Source organism: Mixophyes fleayi, chromosome 3, assembly GCF_038048845.1.
Source record: "Mixophyes fleayi isolate aMixFle1 chromosome 3, aMixFle1.hap1, whole genome shotgun sequence".
Classification (NCBI taxonomy): Eukaryota; Metazoa; Chordata; class Amphibia; order Anura; family Limnodynastidae; genus Mixophyes; species Mixophyes fleayi.
This window is the reverse complement of record NC_134404.1, coordinates 178,405,428-178,424,791: the sequence shown is the minus strand read 5'-3', so window position 1 is coordinate 178,424,791 and position 19,364 is coordinate 178,405,428. Positions and strand designations below refer to the sequence as shown.

The window sequence follows — 19,364 nt, the reverse complement described above, 5'->3', positions numbered from 1 at the left end:
CTGCAGCACTGGACAGTAGGGAAAAAGACTATACATAAAATAAGGACATATAATGCAGATGTGAAAACAAAGGGTAGGGAGGGCCTTGGTTACAATATAGTAGGAAAAGGAAAAAGATAAGACAAGAGGGACGACTATGGCTCAGAGTGGAGATTGGGACAGCTATTTGAATTGGATTCTTGAGCATTTATGGAGCGATTGTACAGACATCTGCAGATTTTCTTTATATTCTAGGGAGGGGAAAGGAAGAGAGAGAAGAGGGGCTTGGGATAGGATGGGGTAGGGACACGGTGGAAGGGAAGGGTTGTCCACATGGATAAGAGTTTTATAGACAGATACTGAGGTTTGCAAAAAACATTAATCCCCATAGAACAGAAATCAAGTTCTGGCTTAGAAGCTGAAGAGAGGTTAGTTGTGGAAGCAGGTCCATGGAGCCTACATTTGCAGAGGACATGCACTCCATCTGATATGTGTAACACACACCGCTGCAAACCAAGGTAGTAACGGTGGATAAGGGTCTTTCCATAAAGCTGATATATGACATGTTGAAGCACTCGTGATATGCCTGAGGAGTGTGTGGGTGTATTTGGGAGAGTCTGGGACCGGTAAGGGCGGCAATATGTATCTAAGATCAAGCAGGAGCTGTTGGTCAATGACATTGGTGTCAAGGGAGATTACTTCTTTCCAGAATGACTGCAGTTTAGGGCAGCTCTGCCAGATGTGCAAGAAAGACCATGGCTGGCCACAGTTCCTCCAACAGGAGCCTGGGGCACTTGGGAAGATGCCACAGAGACTATAGGGGACATACTAGCACCCGTATAGCATTTTATAGGTACCCTCTTAGGATGAATGTTTTTATGTGCTCACTGCCACCTTTGTGTTCTAAAATTTTGACACCATGTTTGAATTTATATAATAAAGCACAACCCATTTGTCATGCATTAAAACGGCACTATAATAGTTAGCATAGGTAAATATGCAATCCTTGCAACATGCATTAATAACGCATCACTAAATTGCATATAAAGCATTGCACTTTCCTTTCTACCCATTTTCCCACTGGTAATGTGTATACAAGCCCTAAATGAATGAAAAAGTGGACCTTTGTGGGCTATGGTCCATATTAATACAAATTTAACTGCATCTCTGAGGTTTTTGTTTTGCCTTGCGTTCGGCTCAGTCACGTTCAGGAAATAACTAGTGCTAGAAAGCAGCAAGAATCATATAAATATATTGAACTTGTTGGTTGTTTGATTTGCTTAATAAAACTAAATAATTTGCTCTGATATAAATACAACTTAACAGAATTTCATGTATTACAATGCTCTGCTGTTAGTTTAATAGTAGTATTTGTTCATTAAAACTCAAGTTTGCATTTATAATGAGCATTCTGGATGCACAGTGTTTTGTTATGTTGTCTCCTCTTTTGTTATATTGCAGCGCATACAGTCAGGTATTTTGAAAGCATTCAACAACCCAACTACTAAAACTGCAGACGAGGATACAAAGAGAAAAGTAAAAGGTACTTATTCTTTATGATTTGTATTTCATTTTCTTACAAACACAATTAATGAAATTATTTTGGCATAGGGGAGAACTTCAGAAATTGTTGTAATGTAGCTCCAGAAGAGCAGAGGAAATTGTTGTAATAAGTCATTAAAAAAAAAGTTCAAGAACATTTGGGCAAATTGTACATTTGTCATATTCAAAGAATTGGCCTATTAAATTATTTTCTGTTCACATGCTAATGCACCATCATATTTTGCTAGCGTTAATACTCACTAAAAATAAGATATCTAAGCTTCTTTAAGACTAAGACTAGGTAAATGTTTATAGCATTGTAAATATATTGCAACACTATTTTTTTGGGTCTATATAATAGTCAGTTTTTTATTTTGCAGCCGCAATTTATTACTTAAGATAGGATTTTTTGCGCTGTGTCCTATTTCCCTTTATACAGCAATAGGGGGGGGGGGGGGGTATTGTCATCAATATATGGTAATTTTAGCATGAAAAAGTTTGACCTGAAATAATACGGTTTCAGATGATTCTTTAGTGCCATCTTGTGGTGTGTCGTGTTACACTATTTCCTAATGTGGACAAATAAATCAATCGCTCTGTTTCAAGCATACTATCATCATCATCATCATTTATTTATATACTATGGGGTATATTTACTAAACTGCGGGTTTCAACAAGTGGAGATGTTGCCTATAGCAACAAATCAGATTCTAGCTGTCATTTTGTAGATTGTACTAAATAAATCAAAGCTATAGGCAACATCTCCACTTGTTGAAACCTGCAGTTTAGTAAATATACCCCTAGGAGTATCTTGATAGGTGCAGTTTACATTGCACCACTCACTAGATGACTTTGCTGTATATTTTTGTCATTCAGAATGGTGATTGAAATTGTGCAGATCCTTGCTGGCTGTTGTAAGGCAAACTCTGCATAAACAATGTTGCACCAATAAAAAACATACTCAGATTTTTAAGCACATGCACTACTGTAGGAATTTTCTGTGACATGTTTTTTATGTAATTAAATATCAATATATTCTATGTCTCTAGCCTATGGAAGAGAAGGCAAAAAGACAAATTTCATTGACAGAATATTTGTTGGTGAATTAACCAGCACGGTCATGTGTGAAGAATGTGAAAATGTAAGTATTCATCATTAGTGAAAAATGACAGCTTTGGAGTGTGAAACACGTGAGTGTCTCATGTAGATTGTAGGAGAGGACCAGCTGACTAGGTGTAGAAACTGAAAAAAACTAGTGACAAAGGGGTTATTTAGCAAAGAAATAACATTTGCATATGCACAATATTCTTCTGCACACTTACATTTCCTTGTATATATTTTTAAAAATATGTATTTTAAGATGCATGCAGCCTTACATCATGTATGCAGCAATCATCATCATTTACTCGAAAACTACACCCATCTGGTGTAAAACATGCAATTCAAAAATACATCTAACCCAAACTAATGCACCTCAAAGGGGTATGCTTTACTTATGTTCACATCTATACTGTATTACATTTGCATGTGACTGTCCTTGATCTGCTTCTCAAAGTGCAAGGGGCTGCAAGTATATATGTAGCTCAAAATATCTGCACAGGGTGCGCAAGTGCAGCGTGACTAATATTACATGAAGTGCAAAATTACGGCACTCAAATGTACTTACGTGCAACTCTAGATCACCTCCAAAGTCTTTCATTTGGAAGGCTCGATTTGTTTTAATTGAACGGATAAGGAAAACACAGAGGCTTTAGGGTAAAAATAGGTATGTTTCAATGAGCTACACACTAGGCAGCCACCCAAAAGGAAATGCAAACCCACAAAATATTGAACAAGAAAGTAATATAGGGGGCACAGTGTTAAGGGCAGAGATGTCCACCTTTAGCAGCCCTCTTTCCAAGGAGCTAATTATGTTCCACAGTACTCGGTTGCCCTAGAACTTAAGCTCTGCCAGAATAAGCCTTTTTCTTACTCAACATGCTACCACTGTAAGCCACATTTGCTCCTCTTGTTTCAGCTGTGCCCTTTTCCACTTAGAATGTAAGCAGGGTCCTCCATACCCTTTGTCTTAATGTCTGCATTTATTTTCTCTGCCATGTATGTCCTTGTTTTATGTATGTTCTGTTTTCACCACTGTACGGCGCTGCGGAGTACTGTGGCGCCTTACACATCTATGATAATAATAATCCTTTGAACAATCCAGGTCAAACAGAGAGAACAGAACAGGTCAGGATACAAGGCACACTAGGTCAAGCAGGAACTATCACCAGCATTGGTATGCTGCCAGGAAGAGGTTTATAAAGCTAGCAGCACCAATCAGAAACGGCAGGGTTATTAGCTGCATGGGTATGGTAAGCCTCTCTTCAGCTCCTAGCTGCCAGACTGGGTGCTGAAAAGAAGCCTGTTGCTATTTACCTAGCAACCAGCTGAATAGTGAACTGCAGTATTAATCCTACACATGGTTGCAGCTGTAATGCACAGCTGATATATTAGTCAATCAGGAGAGATCCTATTTCTTAACACACAGACAGTGAGAGGATAGAGAAGAAATGGACACCAATAAAAATATACCAAATTCCCAATATCCAAAAATTCTAATTTATTACAATATATAAAATACAAAAATACAGAAAATGTAAAAAAATAAGAGAATTATGCTAATCAAGGATATAATTCCAGTCATTATACTCATTGATATGCAGTACCATTGAGATGACACCAGGGAGCAGTGTAGAGTATAGAAAAGTCATCAAATATGTAGTAAATTGATTCAAATCAAACAGCTGATCTTAGAAAGCCAGAGGGTATATTTACTAAACTCTGGGTTTGAAAAAGTGGAGATGTTGCCTATAGCAACCAATCAGTTACTAGCTATCATTTTGTAGAATGCACTAAATAAATAACTAGCATCTGATTGGTTGCTAGAGGCAACATATCCACTTTTTTAAACCCGCAGTTTAGTAAATATACCCCCAGGACTTTAAAGTAGGTTGGTTATATAATTACCATCCCGGTAAGGAATGGAAGGATATGTGTTCATTTGAGTCTTATAACACTTTGTTGTAAATGCCAAAGATCATCAGATGATAAAAATGCACTCCTTTTCAGGCTAATTAACGCTCCCAACAGTTATCCAGTAAAGTAAATCCAAGAGATGTTGATGTTTAAAGCTCAAAGTCCAAATGTGGCAAAATTCCCATAAATTAGTATAGCCCTGAGAGGTTTCTTTGGTACTTCACGTCAGATTCATTTAAATTACTTGTGTTCATTAAAAATAAGTAATTAGGGACATGTATGAGCAATATGAGACCAATGTAATGCTAAGTTCCTACTATTCTTAAAGAAGACCTTTAAGAATAGTAGGCATCCATTTTATGGGCTGAGTCACAATGCAGGTTATCAATTTGCAAGAAACCAGTGACTGACTAGTTTTCATGAGCCACTGTTTCCTATTAAATTGATAACTCTCATGAATATCAGCTCAGCTATACAATGACTGCATTCACTTTGTGTAAGTGACAGGTCCAATTTAAGTTATAACTATTCTGTGCAGTCACTCTAGAATCTTAAAATTGTGCATGCTTGGTACTTTCAAGCTTGTGATTCTATTGTTCAGTAACTATTTCTATTGTTTTATGATAATATTTTCAGACAATAATGCTCATTATACAGCAACATAAAGTATTTTGTGTGCACAATAGTAAAATCACATGTAGTAATCAAAATTAATTAGAATGCTGTTTAATGTGACTAATGTTTTTTTTTTTCTCTCTCTCTCTCTACCTCTCTCCAGATTTCTTCAGTACAAGAAGCATTTATTGATCTGTCCCTGCCAATTATAGAGGAGAGGGTGAGTGAAACATGCTACCAGTTGTAACTACTCTCAGGTTATGGTATAAATGAAGTTGCTCAACCTTATTATTATTAAATTATGAGCAGCAACTTGCCTCCTAGATCAGGGGTGTTCAACCTTTTAGCTTCCCTGGGCCACATTGGAAGACGACGAGTTGATTGGACCACACATAAGATACACTAACAATGACGCAATGACGATAGCTGATCATCCAAAAAACCATAGAAAACATAGTTTTATATATATATATATATATATATATATATATATATATATATATATATATATATATATATATATATATGTGTATATATATATATATATATATATATATATATATATATATATATATATATATATATATATATATGTGAAAATCACTTTTTTTCAGATACCCCTATACTTACCTTTTAATCGCCCTGTTCAAAAAATCCTCTCTAGTTATTATACTATAATCACTTTTTGTATTGTTTCGATGCAATATCAATAAAGTGCATTTAAGCCAGGCGTTGTATATCAGGGTGCCCTGACCAGGCCTGCGGTACCTGACATATACTTCACTGTGACCCCAAATTGTGACCTGTTTTGCTAATTACACCACTATGTTAGTTAAGGGATAACAACTTATAATGGGCCAAAGAGAATAATATATAATGCCCCATTAGTATTACAAGTAGAAGTATGTAGCAGGGAGATAAGGTCCATGATGCTCCAGGACCAGGTGACTTTTATTCACTGGTCAGCGTCCCTTGAAATAAAAAAAAAATCCCCCTAACTTACCTTTTAATCGGCTTGTTCTCCTGTCCTCTTCTCTTCTTTTCTCCAATTCTGTACTGCTGATTGTTCTTCTCGCGCGGGTGACTCCTCTGTGCTGCGCTCCGCAATGGATGTTGGGCGTGATGACATCACGCCGGACATTCACTGCGAGCACCGCACGGAGGAGGAGACAAGGGAGGGAGCCGGAGTACCAGCTGACGTGACCGCAAGGTAAGTATTTTCTTTTCTTTTTTTTGCAGGATTTTTTTTTTCCATTAACAGTGCTGCCCCCTTGCCACAACCAAAACTCCTTCTGGGCCACATTCACAGGCGTGCTGGGCCGCGGGTTGGACAACCCTGTCCTAGACCATGTTACTATATTGGAGGACATTTGCTGTCAGGTGCAGATAGAATGCAAGCCAATTCAAGCATGTCTGGTGTTTTAGTGAAGTGTGGCATGTTTTAAGGGAGAACATATGAGTTTTCATGGGGTTTCAGTTGGAACAGTAACCTCTAGATCAAGTTGCTCTGATAGCCTTCTAGTCCAAGCTGTTCTGATGGAACACAGTTGTCTGACTTGGATATACTGCAAGCTAATAAAAGCCACCCTCTTCTCTGCTGCTTGTGGTCCATGTTATACAATGTATCATTCCCTGACTTACAATCTATAAGATCCTTGTATTAGCTTTCTGAAAAAAATCTGCTTTTTCCTTCATGTTATACTTGAGATATAGTAATTTAGAGGTAAGTGAATTGTTGTGGTGATATCTTAACATCTCCTAAGCAAAGTTGCCTACTCTCCAAGAGTGTCTGGGAGACTCACAAATTTGTAGTTCTCCCAGCCTCCTAGGACAGCAGAGTACCCTCACACATCCCGCCGACTTTTCTAGTGAAGTTGTTCGGGACGGGGATTGATTATGCAGTTCACAGTAAATCTCGTCATCCTGGCACCACCCCCATCATGAAACAAGCAGCAACGTTGGGCCAGGATGATATAATTTGCGAGGCTACACACTCTCCACTCAGGGATCTCCTGGACGGAACTCCTAAAATGATTGCAGTTATGCTCCTAAGACTAGGTGCATGCCATTTTCTATAAATTGCATCTCTTAATAGCCTGTTCTATGCTGTTTATTTATTTATGACATGCCATTAAAATATTAAATATACATATAAAAACCATGTTTACTTGATTTTTATTTATTTTTCTTACGGTAATTTTTTTACACTCTCAACAAAGAATTGCATAACTAGCTGGGCTGGTGGTAGGGAAAACCTACAAATTTTTAATTTATTTTAAAACATTTTATTTTATTTGTGCATTGCTGACTAGGTATCCAAACCTGTAAATTCTGGAAAAGGAAATAAAGTTAAAAATGCCCAGGAAGAGGACAGTGGTCCATGTAACTGCAACAACAACACACGGATGTTCAAGAAACACCCTTTAATGAAAGATAAAGTAAGGATAATTTATATCTTTTTTGAAATGACAGAGAATTTTCAGCATGCCATAATATAATACAGAGATTCAGACCTTTTCTGCATTCTTTGGTATTGTAATGTTTACAGTTTTCGTGCTCCAAATACTAATGTTCAGATTTGATTTATGCAGTATTGTAGTGAGATGTGATAGGACAGTCCATAGATAGCCATATTATGTAGGGAGATGTGATAGGACACGTTAAAGGTCATGTACAGAGTATGATTCCCTTTAATTTTATTTGCAGGTTTGGTTTATGACTGCCGATGCCGTTTTATTGGTGATTTTAAAAAAACTTTCTATAGGCAAGTCCTACAAAAAAAAAAAAGTTACCTCTATTTGCTAAATAATATGTGTGTGTGTGTGTGTGTGTATCTATCTATATATATATATATATATATATATATATAATTATTCTTAGGTATCTTCCAAAAAGGGGGCTCTGCTGTCTTTAAATACAGAGGCAAAGAGAGTGTATTGGCAGGTTTGTGTAAATCCTCTAGCAGACAAACAGAATGTTATCATGTTTAATAGTAAGTCATTCCTAATTAACTCATCACTGCATCTGATATACTCATCACTTACTCATAACTTACACCATAACTGTCTTAAAAAGAAATAGCAATTATATGTACATTATTGATTTTTTGATTTTGTGGCAGTACATAAAAAAACAGTAAGTGGGTTAGCTGATCACTCTAGAAAAATTAAATGTTCTATAGTATATAATTCTATTATATTTACAATGAAAATAATTATGTTTCCATAATTCCAAAACTGTTTTTATTAATAGAGCTGTGCTTGTCTTGCTCTGTGAAAATATTTTGCTAATTTATCCGCATTCCTACCATTACTCCACTTAGACTGGATGCAAAGCTGCTCCCTCTGAATCTACACCCTGTTCCCACATTAAACTTTAGAGCAGAGGTGTCCAACCTTTTAGCTTCCCTGGGCCACATTGGAAGACGACGAGTTGGTTTGGGCCGCACATAAGATACACTAACAATAACGATAGCTGATCATCCAAAAAACCATAGAAAACATAGTTAACATATATATATGAGAAAAAAAGTTAGTTATATATATATATATATATATATATATATATACATATATATAGATATATATATATATATATATATATATATATACATATATATATATTTTTTATTTTTTTTTCAAATCCCCCTATACTTACCTTTTAATCGCCCTGTTCAAAAATCCTCTCTAGTTATTATACTATAATCACTTTTTGTATTGTTTCGATGCAATATCAATAAAGTGCATTTAAGCCAGGCATTGTATATCAGGGTGCCCTGACCAGGCCTGCGGTACCTGACATATACACCACTGTGACCCCAAATTGTGACCTGTTTTGATAATTACACCACTATGTTAGTTAAGGGATAACAACTTATAATGGGCCAAAGAGAATAATATATAATGCCCCATTAGTATTACAAGTAGAAGTATGTAGCAGGGAGATAAGGTCCATGATGCTCCAGGACCAGGTGACTTTTATTGACTGGTCAGCGTCAATTGAAATAATAAAAAAAATCCCCCTTAACTTACCTTTTAATCGGCTTGTTCTCCTGTCCTCTTTTCTTCTTTTCTCCAATTCTGTACTGCTGATTGTTCTTCTCGCGCGGGTGACTCCTCTGTGCTGCGCTCCGCAATGGATGTTGGGCGTGATAACATCACGCCTGGCATTCACTGCGAGCACTGCATGGAGGAGGAGACAAGGGAGGGAGCCGGAGCACCAGCTGACGTGACCGCAAGGTAAGTATTTTCTTTTCTTTTCTTTGCAGGATTTTTTTTTTCCAATAACAGCGCTGCCCCCTTGCCACAACCAAAACTCCTTCTGGGCCACATTTACAGGCGTGCTGGGCCGCGGGTTGGACAACCCTTCTTTAGAGCTAAGAAAATACAAAGGGGTCTGTTTGTGAAGTGATTACAGTTATATTTCAAAAAGTTATTTCATATTAGGTACTCTATTTCGCATACCCACTCATGTCTAATGGTGGAGGGACAAAAATATTTTGAGCTCTATGTTAGCAAAGACATCTGATCATTGATGATGAACACCCCAATATTTCAAACCCAACAATTGACTTCACGTATGATTTTTGCTTTCTGACAGAATGATATCTGCTCCTTTCTTACAGACACAAAGCTATATTTTAAAAAATATATAATGATGTTTCTCTGCGCGGTCTATCCACAAAGCTGCCTTTCCTCTTAAAATGCACAATCCCCAATTTATGCAGTAATAATGGTTTAAATAGAAAAATATTAAGAGAAATGGGCGCTACCGGATATCACATAAAAAAAGCAGATAGGACCATAACTATCCTACTTTAAACTGTAAGATGATCTTGCAATATCTAACACATAGAATCCAAAACACATGAAAAATACCAATAAAAAATAATAACAATAAAAAAACAATTTACATGGTGATAAACATCCATAAAAGTCTGTATAGTTCAATTACTGTGTATATTCATTCTTCTCTGTTGCACCAAATCTTTTATAGTCGCTGGTCAGATGGATGAGCATGTAAAAAAAGAAAATAAACAAACATAGTGCAACCTGTATGTATATCGAAATATAAAGGAGACAGAATCTTTTAGAGCCCGTGTGGGAGTGTTGTTAATGGAAACACCACGTGAAAACAAGGGGGAGGTGTTAGACCCCTCCAGGGTATGCACTTACTAGAGCCAATCTCAAAGGAAGCATATAAGTAAATAACCACCTTGTGTGTCAAATCTTCTTTACCCCTTATGGGTATGTACTCACTAGAGTCAGCTAGAAATCAGGCATGTCACTGAACAGATGTCTTCTTGTTCACTTTGTATACGAAATACCAGATTCCACTCCACCGTTATATAAACATGGGAGAAACACAGTGTTCCATAGTGTAAAATCCTTTTTCAATTTATTTCCAACATATAAAAAGCTAAAAACGTTCTTATACAAAAAAAAACTTCATGCATACGTTCTTGATATTTAAAAAAAACTCCTACACCGAGGATGGATGGCCTCTTACCCTTTAACTGAAAATGATAAGCATGATGACAAATAAAGCTCAGCACGGAGTGTCCCGGGTAGAACTCCCGCAACTATCGCTTCCTAAAAGGGCAGGGTCCTCACACCAACAGAGTCCCGGTCGGAGCGTCTGACGTCACTCACTGCCGACGCGTTTCGATTCAATAATCTTTATCCAGGCTTAGTGAGTGAACAAACGGACAATCCCTTTATACATTACTTCAACCAATCGGATCTTTTTGTTAACTTTTTGTTAACTTCTCCGCATAAAAGTACAACATTGCCAATGATCATAGGCAATGTTGTACTTTTATGCGGAGAAGTTAACAAAAAGATCTGATTGGTTGAAGTAATGTATAAAGGGATTGTCCGTTTGTTCACTCACTAAGCCTGGATAAAGATTATTGAATCGAAACGCGTCGGCAGTGAGTGACGTCAGACGCTCCGACCGGGACTCTGTTGGTGTGAGGACCCTGCCCTTTTAGGAAGCGATAGTTGCTCTGTTTCCTTTATATTTCGATATACATACAGGTTGCACTATGTTTGTTTATTTTCTTTTTTTACATGCTCATCCATCTGACCAGCGACTATAAAAGATTTGGTGCAACAGAGAAGAATGAATATATACAGTAATTGAGCTATACAGACTTTTATGGATGTTTATCACCATGTAAATTGGTTTTTTTATTGTTATTATTTTTTATTGGTATTTTTCATGTGTTTTGGATTCTATGTGTTAGATATTGCAAGATCATCTTACAGTTTAAAGTAGGATAGTTATGGTCCTATCTGCTTTTTTTTATGTGATATCCGGTAGCGCCCATTTCTCTTAATATTTTTCTATTTAAACAAAGCTATATTTGTTAGAATCAAATATGTTGTTGTATGACAAACCGTAATTTATAGGTCTTTTTGTGCTGTTCAGTATGCAACAGCTTTGAAATTATGTAGTAGATTACAGAAAATGTTGTTTTTAATTCAGTTAACCAAAATTTTTATTTATAAATTAACTATTTGTTTACTTGCTGTTTTTTTTTTTTTTTTTTTTTTTTTTTTTTAAGAATCCGCTAGAATTAGAGAATTTTCCCAGAAAATGCACTTCTGATGACAACAGAAATATTGTAATAACGCAAGAAGACAATGACCAACCTGAACTAGATACAGGGAAAAAAGATGTTTTTGCACCTGAATCTGATACTTCCAGGATTGTTAAGACTGGCAGCCAATCTGATGGCAGTGAAATAAACGGAGAGAGCCAGCTGGAGAACAGTGGAGATGCAGATAGTGAGGCTTCAGAGTATGAGAATTCATCTATCCAGACAGAAATAAATAGACATTTTAATGATCATCAGAAACCTATGACTGTGGAAAGTCTTCCAACTAATAACAGTTTTGTACACTCTGCTCATGATGCCATCAGTGGGACTTTGTCCAAGCTCAGCCTGAACCCTATGGAAGCCAACTTGGACTCCTTTAAAGATATGTCTGTCAGCTGCACAGTCAATCAGCCTTGTTCTCATACAAACTGTGTTATATCCCAGAAACCTCAGACTGCTTTCCAAACACTCTCCCAGAGCTACATAACCAGCTCCAAGGAATGCTCTGTCCAGTCCTGTATGTACCAGTTTACATCTGTAGAGCTCTTGATGGGTAACAACAAACTGCTGTGTGAGAAGTGCACTGAAAACAGGATGAACTGTCAAAGGAAAACTCATTCTGCTGGTAATGTGTGCTATATAATACTAACAAATGCAGGTCTAATATTTCTATTGTATTTTATTTTGTGGCAGCTATCAAAAACAAACTACATGACAATCAAAGTCAAATAGTTTCACTTCTGAGGCCAGCATCATGCCTAAACTAGACAATTGTATAGTAAGATCATTGATGTTCAGGCCTCTGTGGAATGAATGCAACACCGTATTAATTTTACTCAGCTAATGTGATTCTCTCTGTAACTTGCATCTGAATTAAGGGATAAATAAATGATCTATAAATTAAATATACACTTGTCTCCACTTGTACCCCAATAACACCTGCTATTAAATTATATAGTGCTGGGACCAAGATGTTATATGCTGCTGTGTAAGTCATAGTATTTTTCGGAATATTTTACAGCACTGTAAGACTTGGTATATACAGCCTTTCACCAAAATGCTCTAAAATGCCCCGTGCCTGGTCAGCACATTGTATATTGGCACAAGTGCTTTATAATATATTGGCTTCACTGCTGCCTATATCATACTGATAACATATACGCCCCTGAGTATGGTGTTATTATATTTTTGGGACATTTGTAACTTATTGGTGTCTACTGCTGTGAGCAGCTCTTCTGCTTTATCTACTTGCCGATAGTCCATTATTTTAAAGCGGAAATCATAAAACAGTATCTGCACTTATTCTTATAACAACTGGGGATTCCAGAGTGGTTGTCGTGAACTTCATCCTGTTCACGACACCCTGATAAAATTTAATAGAAAATGATGTGTACTCACTGCTGTGACATCACATGGATAAGCAAAAAATATTCCCAAGACAGTGCTGTATCAAGTCTCTCTGCCTGCTGATGCTATCAGGTTCATGTAAACTGGATCTATTAGAGGCAGGTCTATTACATCCAATTGGCACTGAATGTGTTATTGCTGGGAAATACAACCCTTTAAAACTTAACCTTTATCAATGTATTTAAAAAAAATAAAAATGAAACATTATCTTGATTGTTTTGAAATAGGGTAATGGTCCCATTGAGTGCAGGTCGATCAGCCACAACATTAAAACCACCTGTCTGATATTGTGCATTCCCCCTCGTGCTGATAAAACAGCTCTGGCCCATCGAGGCATGGACGCCACTCGACCTCTGAAGGCGTCCTGTCCTGTGGTATCTGAAAGCAAGACATTAGCAGCAGATCCTTTAAGTCCTGTAAGTTGTAAGGTGGGGCGTCCATGCCCCGGACTTGTTTTTCCAGCACAACCCACAGATGCTCAATCGGATTGAGATCTGAGGAATTTGGAGGCCCAATCAAAAAACCTTGAACTCTTTGTCATGTTCCTCAAACCATCCTGAACAGTTTTTGCAATGTGGAAGTGGGCATTTTCCTGCTGAATTTGGCCACTGCCATCATGGAATACCGTTGCCATGAAGGGGTGTACTTGGTCTGCAACAATGTATTGGCAAGTGGTACTTGTCAAAGTAACATCCTCATAAATTCCAGGACCCAAGGTTTCCCAGCAGAACATTTCCCAGAGCATCACACTGCCTCTGCCGACTGGCCTTCTTTACATAGTGCATCCTGGTGCAATCTCTTTTCCAGGTAAACGACACGCACGCACCTGGTCATCCATGTGATGTGAAAGAAAACGTGATTCATTATACCAGGCCACATTCTTCCGTTGTTCTGTGGTCCAGTGCTGGCACTCACGTGCCCATTCTAGGCGCTTTCGACACTGGTCAGCATGGGCACTCTGACCAGTCTCCTGCTACGTAGCCCCATATGCAACTAGCTGCAATGCACTGTGTGTTCTGACACCTTTTTATCATAGAAAATCGTGGTTATTGGTTCTATTAGGCACTTCACTAAAGCATGCATGCAGCTATGTATGTAACTTAGAATCTCCACTAATATTCAGAAATGTCAATACTACAAACACAATGATACATACACTTGTGCTTCCGTCTCTGCAAAATAAGATGATCACATAAATAGACCTCTTCTCCACAGAGAGATTTTCTCTTCTACATGGATCTTGTTTCACCTTCAAACAGGGTTCATGTGTAAATGCAAAAATTATATAATGACAAACATAGCGTAATATGTAAGAACATTGGCAAATAACAGTGTCCACCACCACTATATGGAACTTGGTTGTTCTTAATTTGGGATGTATAACAGCAAAGTTTGAAAATCCACCCGTGTTCTTCTCACTTTCAACCCCTTAGGGTATATGCTTACAGATAAATGCTCCAACAAACGCTTCTCAGAATTTAATATCTGTTTTCCCTCCTCCTTCTGAATCATAGAAATCCACCTCCAACCTCAGTCGTTAAAACATGTTGTAGAGAAAAACAACACCAGAAGAAGGATCATGTGCATTAACTCAATACCACTTTTTAATTGTATAAAAATGAATAAAACACAATCAGATTAAAATTGTTCATAAAAAACTCTTGTGTATATATAACCCGTACCGAACTTCCATGCACATACAACCTGTATAGGATCCTCATATGTGGATAACAACGCTGCAGCTACGATCCACAATGGGGTGTGATGTGTCACTGGTTGCTCGGTCCCCGGGTACACCAACGTGATTGAACCCTTAATGCGAAGATCTTGATTGTGTTTTATTCATTTTTATACAATTAAAACATAATCAAGACCCTATTTCTTGCAGCCTGATCCCACTTTGCCCACCTCCTCAACCTATCCTTCTTCTCTGGAATCTTCCCCTCCTCATTTAAACATGCTCTTGTCTCCCCCATACTAAAGAAACCGTCCCTTGATCACGCCACTCTCTCTAATTACCGCCCTATTTCGCTTCTTCCTTTTGTCTCCAAACTCCTTGAACGGGTTGTCTACAACCATCTCACTTTCTTTCTCTCTTCTCACTCACACCTTGACTCGCTCCAATCCAGTTTTCGCCCCCTCCACTCCATTGAAACTTTCCTCACTAAGCTCACTAATTACCTCCTCCTCGCTAAATCCAATAGACACTACTCCCTTCTTATCCTTCTTGACCTCTCTGCTGCCTTCGATACCGTTGACCACGCACTCCTTTTGCAAACTCTCAATTCTATAGGCCTCTGTAACACTGTCCTCTCCTGGTTTTCCTCTTACCTCATCAACCGCTCCTTCTCAGTCTCTACACATGACTCCACATCCCCCCCTTCCCTTACCAGTTTGCGTTTCTCAAGGTTCCATTCTCATCCCCCTGCTTTTCTCCCTCTACACCTACTCCCTAGGTGTCCTCATCTGCTCCTTTGGCCTCCAGTACTACCTCTATGCTGATGATACCCAAATCTATCTTTCATCCCCTGACCTCTCCCCTTCCCTTCTGTCTCGTGTCTCCTGCTGTCTCTCAGCCATCTCATCTTGGATGTCCCAATGCTTCCTTAAACTCAATATTTCCAAGACTGAACTTATCGTCTTCCCCCCCTTCCAGTACTCTCCCACCTCCCCCCCTTTCTATTTCTGTTAATAACACTACCCTCGTTTCTGTCCCTCAATTCCAATGCCTTGGGGTCATCCTTGATTCCTCCCTCTCCTTCAAGCCTCACATTATGTCCCTCTCAAAATCTTGCTACTTCCACCTTCAGAATATATCGAAAATTCGCCCCTGTCTCACCACGAAAGCTACGAAAACTCTTGTTCACTCGCTTGTAATCTTTCGCCTTGACTACTGTAACCTCCTTCTCTGTGGCCTACCTGATTCTCGCCTTGATCCTCTTAAGTCTATCCTCAATGCTGCTGCCCGCCTCATTTTTCTCTCCCGCCGCTCTGTCTCTGCTGTCTCCCTCCAACAGTCACTACATTGGCTCCCCATGGCCTACAGAATTAAATTTAAACTTCTCACACTCACCTTTAAAGCTTTTAATCAATCCTCCCCTCCCTACATCTCCAATCTCATCTCTACCTACTCCTAGCTGCCCCCTACACTCTGCCAGTTACCGCCACCTCACTGCTTCACTGATCACCTCTTCTCACTCCCGTCTCCAGGACTTTGCCCGGGCTGCTCCCAAGCTGTGGAACAATCTTCTACGTTCCATCAGGTTAGCATCTACTCTTAAAGGCTTCAAGTGTGCCCTTAAGACTCATTTCCTTATTCAAGTTTATCAGTCCTCATCCTAACTCTCTCCCCCAGTTAGTACCACTCTATTTGTGTCTCCCCTTTCCTTTAGGATGTAAGCTCTCAGGAGCAGGGCCCTCTTTCCTTGTGTGCTCCTTTTACTATTCCATCACCCTCTGTACCTCTTGGCCTGCTTCCCTAGCCCAATTTTATTAAGCTTTGGCCTACTTCTCGCTGATGTCTACCATCACTTTCACTCATTGTCCCAGTAATAATTTGATTTGCATTACCATGTTACCTGTGTCTGTGTATATATTTTTATTCATTTTTGTTCTTTCTGTATCATGTTGTGTCATGGCTCACTGTTTTTGGTATGTTATGTACGGCGCTGCAGACCCTTTGTGGCGCCTTATAAATTAAAGATAATAATAATAATTGTGTATTAGAGCTGAGCAGACCTACAAATTCATCAGTGCACATATCTTCATATCTGCTCTCTGTTGACTTTGGGTATGTCTTTATTATGCTTGCCTTGATAAATCCGGCCCTTGGGCTAGGTACACACTGGAGTGTTTTCGTCTAATAATTGGGTAAATCAGCCGACATACAAACGTTGGTTGGAAGTCTGGTTAGTGTGTATAGTGACACGATGGTCAAAAGTCGCTCCAAAGTGTCTGCATAGAGTTTACAGAGTTGTGTTCTTTTCAGCCAATGCTAGCAATTAATGTCCTGGTGAATAAGTGTAGAGAGTGCTGTAGAATGAATATTTCATTTGTTCATTCTGAGACAGAATGTTTCGTTTCAGGGTCACAGAAGCTAAAAAAATTCGTTAGGACGTGGATAGCTATAACAAGGCAGTTTTAATCAGTGTGACAATAATGAATGAATGAATATTGTGCTGTCATTCTCTGAAGACTAGAGGACTAGATGAAGAGCACAGATCTGAAGGTAAATTGTGTTAGTGTGTATGCATGAATCGTCAGACCGATCGGACTTTCAGTCGTAGGTACAATCGTTTGAGATAACACGTCGGTTGGAAAATTCTTCAGTGTGTACCTAGCCTTAGTCTTTTAAGAATGGGAGCACTAGCTAGATGTCACTACGCTGTTTGACAAAAATAAAGTGTTTGTTATGTGACCTATTTTTATCTATTTGTTTTACACGTAGACGAAAAGCAAGATAGCGTATATACCAATGCCCGAAAACAGCTGTTGATTTCTATAGCACCAGCCAATCTCATCCTCCATTTGAAAAGATTTTGCCAGGTATGTAACATGACCACTCTGTAGAAAACATGTTATTGTACTTATACAGCGGTGGCTAACCTGCATGTGGGTGCACCAACAGAGGCAGATTGGCCCTTAGCCAGTTGCTCTTAATCTTATTTATTCCATACTTGCCAACTTTCTAAAGTTGGCTTCCGGGAGCTTGCCAGGGGGGCGGGCGCCAAAATATCGTCATTTTAGACCCCGGTGACGTAATGGCGCAAACGCATCATTTTACACCAGGGGGGGGGCAGGGCCAAATGCCGTGATTCCCGGAGAATCGCGGCATTTTGGACCAAATTCTGCCCAGATTCGGGAGATTGCCGATCCAGGAGACTCACCCAAAATGCGGGAGAGTTGGCAAGTATGATTTATTCTCTGCTTTGTTATAAAGCAGAAAATATGACTGGCAGGGAGCAGACGATTTCCGTGTAACATGACCTCGTATTCACAATGCAGGGAGCTCATGCAGCATACCGGAGGAGGATGGAGTGCAGCTGTAAATGCATGTAGGGGAGGTGTAAGAGGCATGTGAGGAGGTGTGATGGGCATATGGAGGACTTATGATGGCTTGAGGGGAGGTCTGAGGTATATGGCTCTTTGTGGTATCTATAGATATTTTTTGTGCGATAGTGATCTAATGCTGGCTGGAATGGATTGCATCTCCCGCGACCATTTCTCACTACAGGCAGTTCCAAATTATATCAAAGCAACGGTATCTTTGGGTTTCAGTCCAAAATTAAAAGTACAGCTTTAGAATATTTAGGGATGCAGGAAATTGATGAATACTATTTACTAATACTAATTATCAGGTTTGTAGAAACCAAATGGACTGATTATTAGTATTATACAAGAAAAGTTACAAATAATTGCAATCAACTTACCTCAGTAAATGGTAGTAATGGTCAAACTTGTTTCATTGCAGAATGGATTAACACTACGGAAAATTAATAGGCACGTGGACTTTCCCTTCATATTGGACTTGGCTCCCTTTTGTTCCGCGACTTGCAAGGTTTGGCATTATCTTGAAATAAATCAGTTGTGTTGTTTTATCCTGTGGCTTATGGCCCATATCACTCAAACATAGTGCTTGAAACAAATCAAGACAAACTAATAAAATATATAGACAAGTCAACATTTATACAATATAACTTAGCTATACAATATAATTTAGGTATTTCCATAGCTCATGTGTTTAGAATTTGTTTAGTTAACAAGGATCATTAATGGATAAAATATACAGTATGTTGCTTTTTACAAAAGAACTACTAATAACATTGACAAGTATATTAAAATTCCCCATGCCTACACAGAACTGGAGTTGTTTGCATTGTATCTGTATCCTTAACACCTGAGAGATTTCACTATCGGCCATTCCAGATGTAAAGAGGCCAGTTGTTAGTGCCATTCAATAGATTTTCACTGGCTCTGCATATAGTGATTTTGCTGAGATATTATATATATATATATATATATACAAGATAACCTGTGCATGATACTCATGCATTCTAGTCAAATCAAGCTACTTAAGGTGTTAAAAAGGTTCTTGTCATGCATTTGGGCCATAGCCCAGGCCTCAACCACCAACCACTCCCCACTGTCAACCCCGGCAACCACCAACCACTCCCCACTGTCACCCCCGGCAACCACCAACCAC

The 19,364-nt window shown here is 38.6% G+C and overlaps 1 protein-coding gene across 4 annotated transcripts in view; it reads left to right on the top strand.

Moving 5' to 3' along the window:
* USP45 (ubiquitin specific peptidase 45) overlaps positions 1-19,364 on the top strand; it is a 127,073-nt gene that overhangs the window by 95,825 nt on the left and 11,884 nt on the right. For all 4 annotated transcript variants that reach the window (XM_075202829.1, XM_075202828.1, XM_075202826.1 and 1 more), the window contains exons 10-16: positions 1,441-1,522; positions 2,571-2,662; positions 5,315-5,371; positions 7,464-7,589; positions 11,720-12,380; positions 17,610-17,707; positions 18,633-18,719. In XM_075202829.1, the coding sequence (XP_075058930.1) occupies positions 1,441-1,522; positions 2,571-2,662; positions 5,315-5,371; positions 7,464-7,589; positions 11,720-12,380; positions 17,610-17,707; positions 18,633-18,719 (1,203 nt within the window). The remainder of the gene's footprint in view (positions 1-1,440; positions 1,523-2,570; positions 2,663-5,314; positions 5,372-7,463; positions 7,590-11,719; positions 12,381-17,609; positions 17,708-18,632; positions 18,720-19,364) is intronic.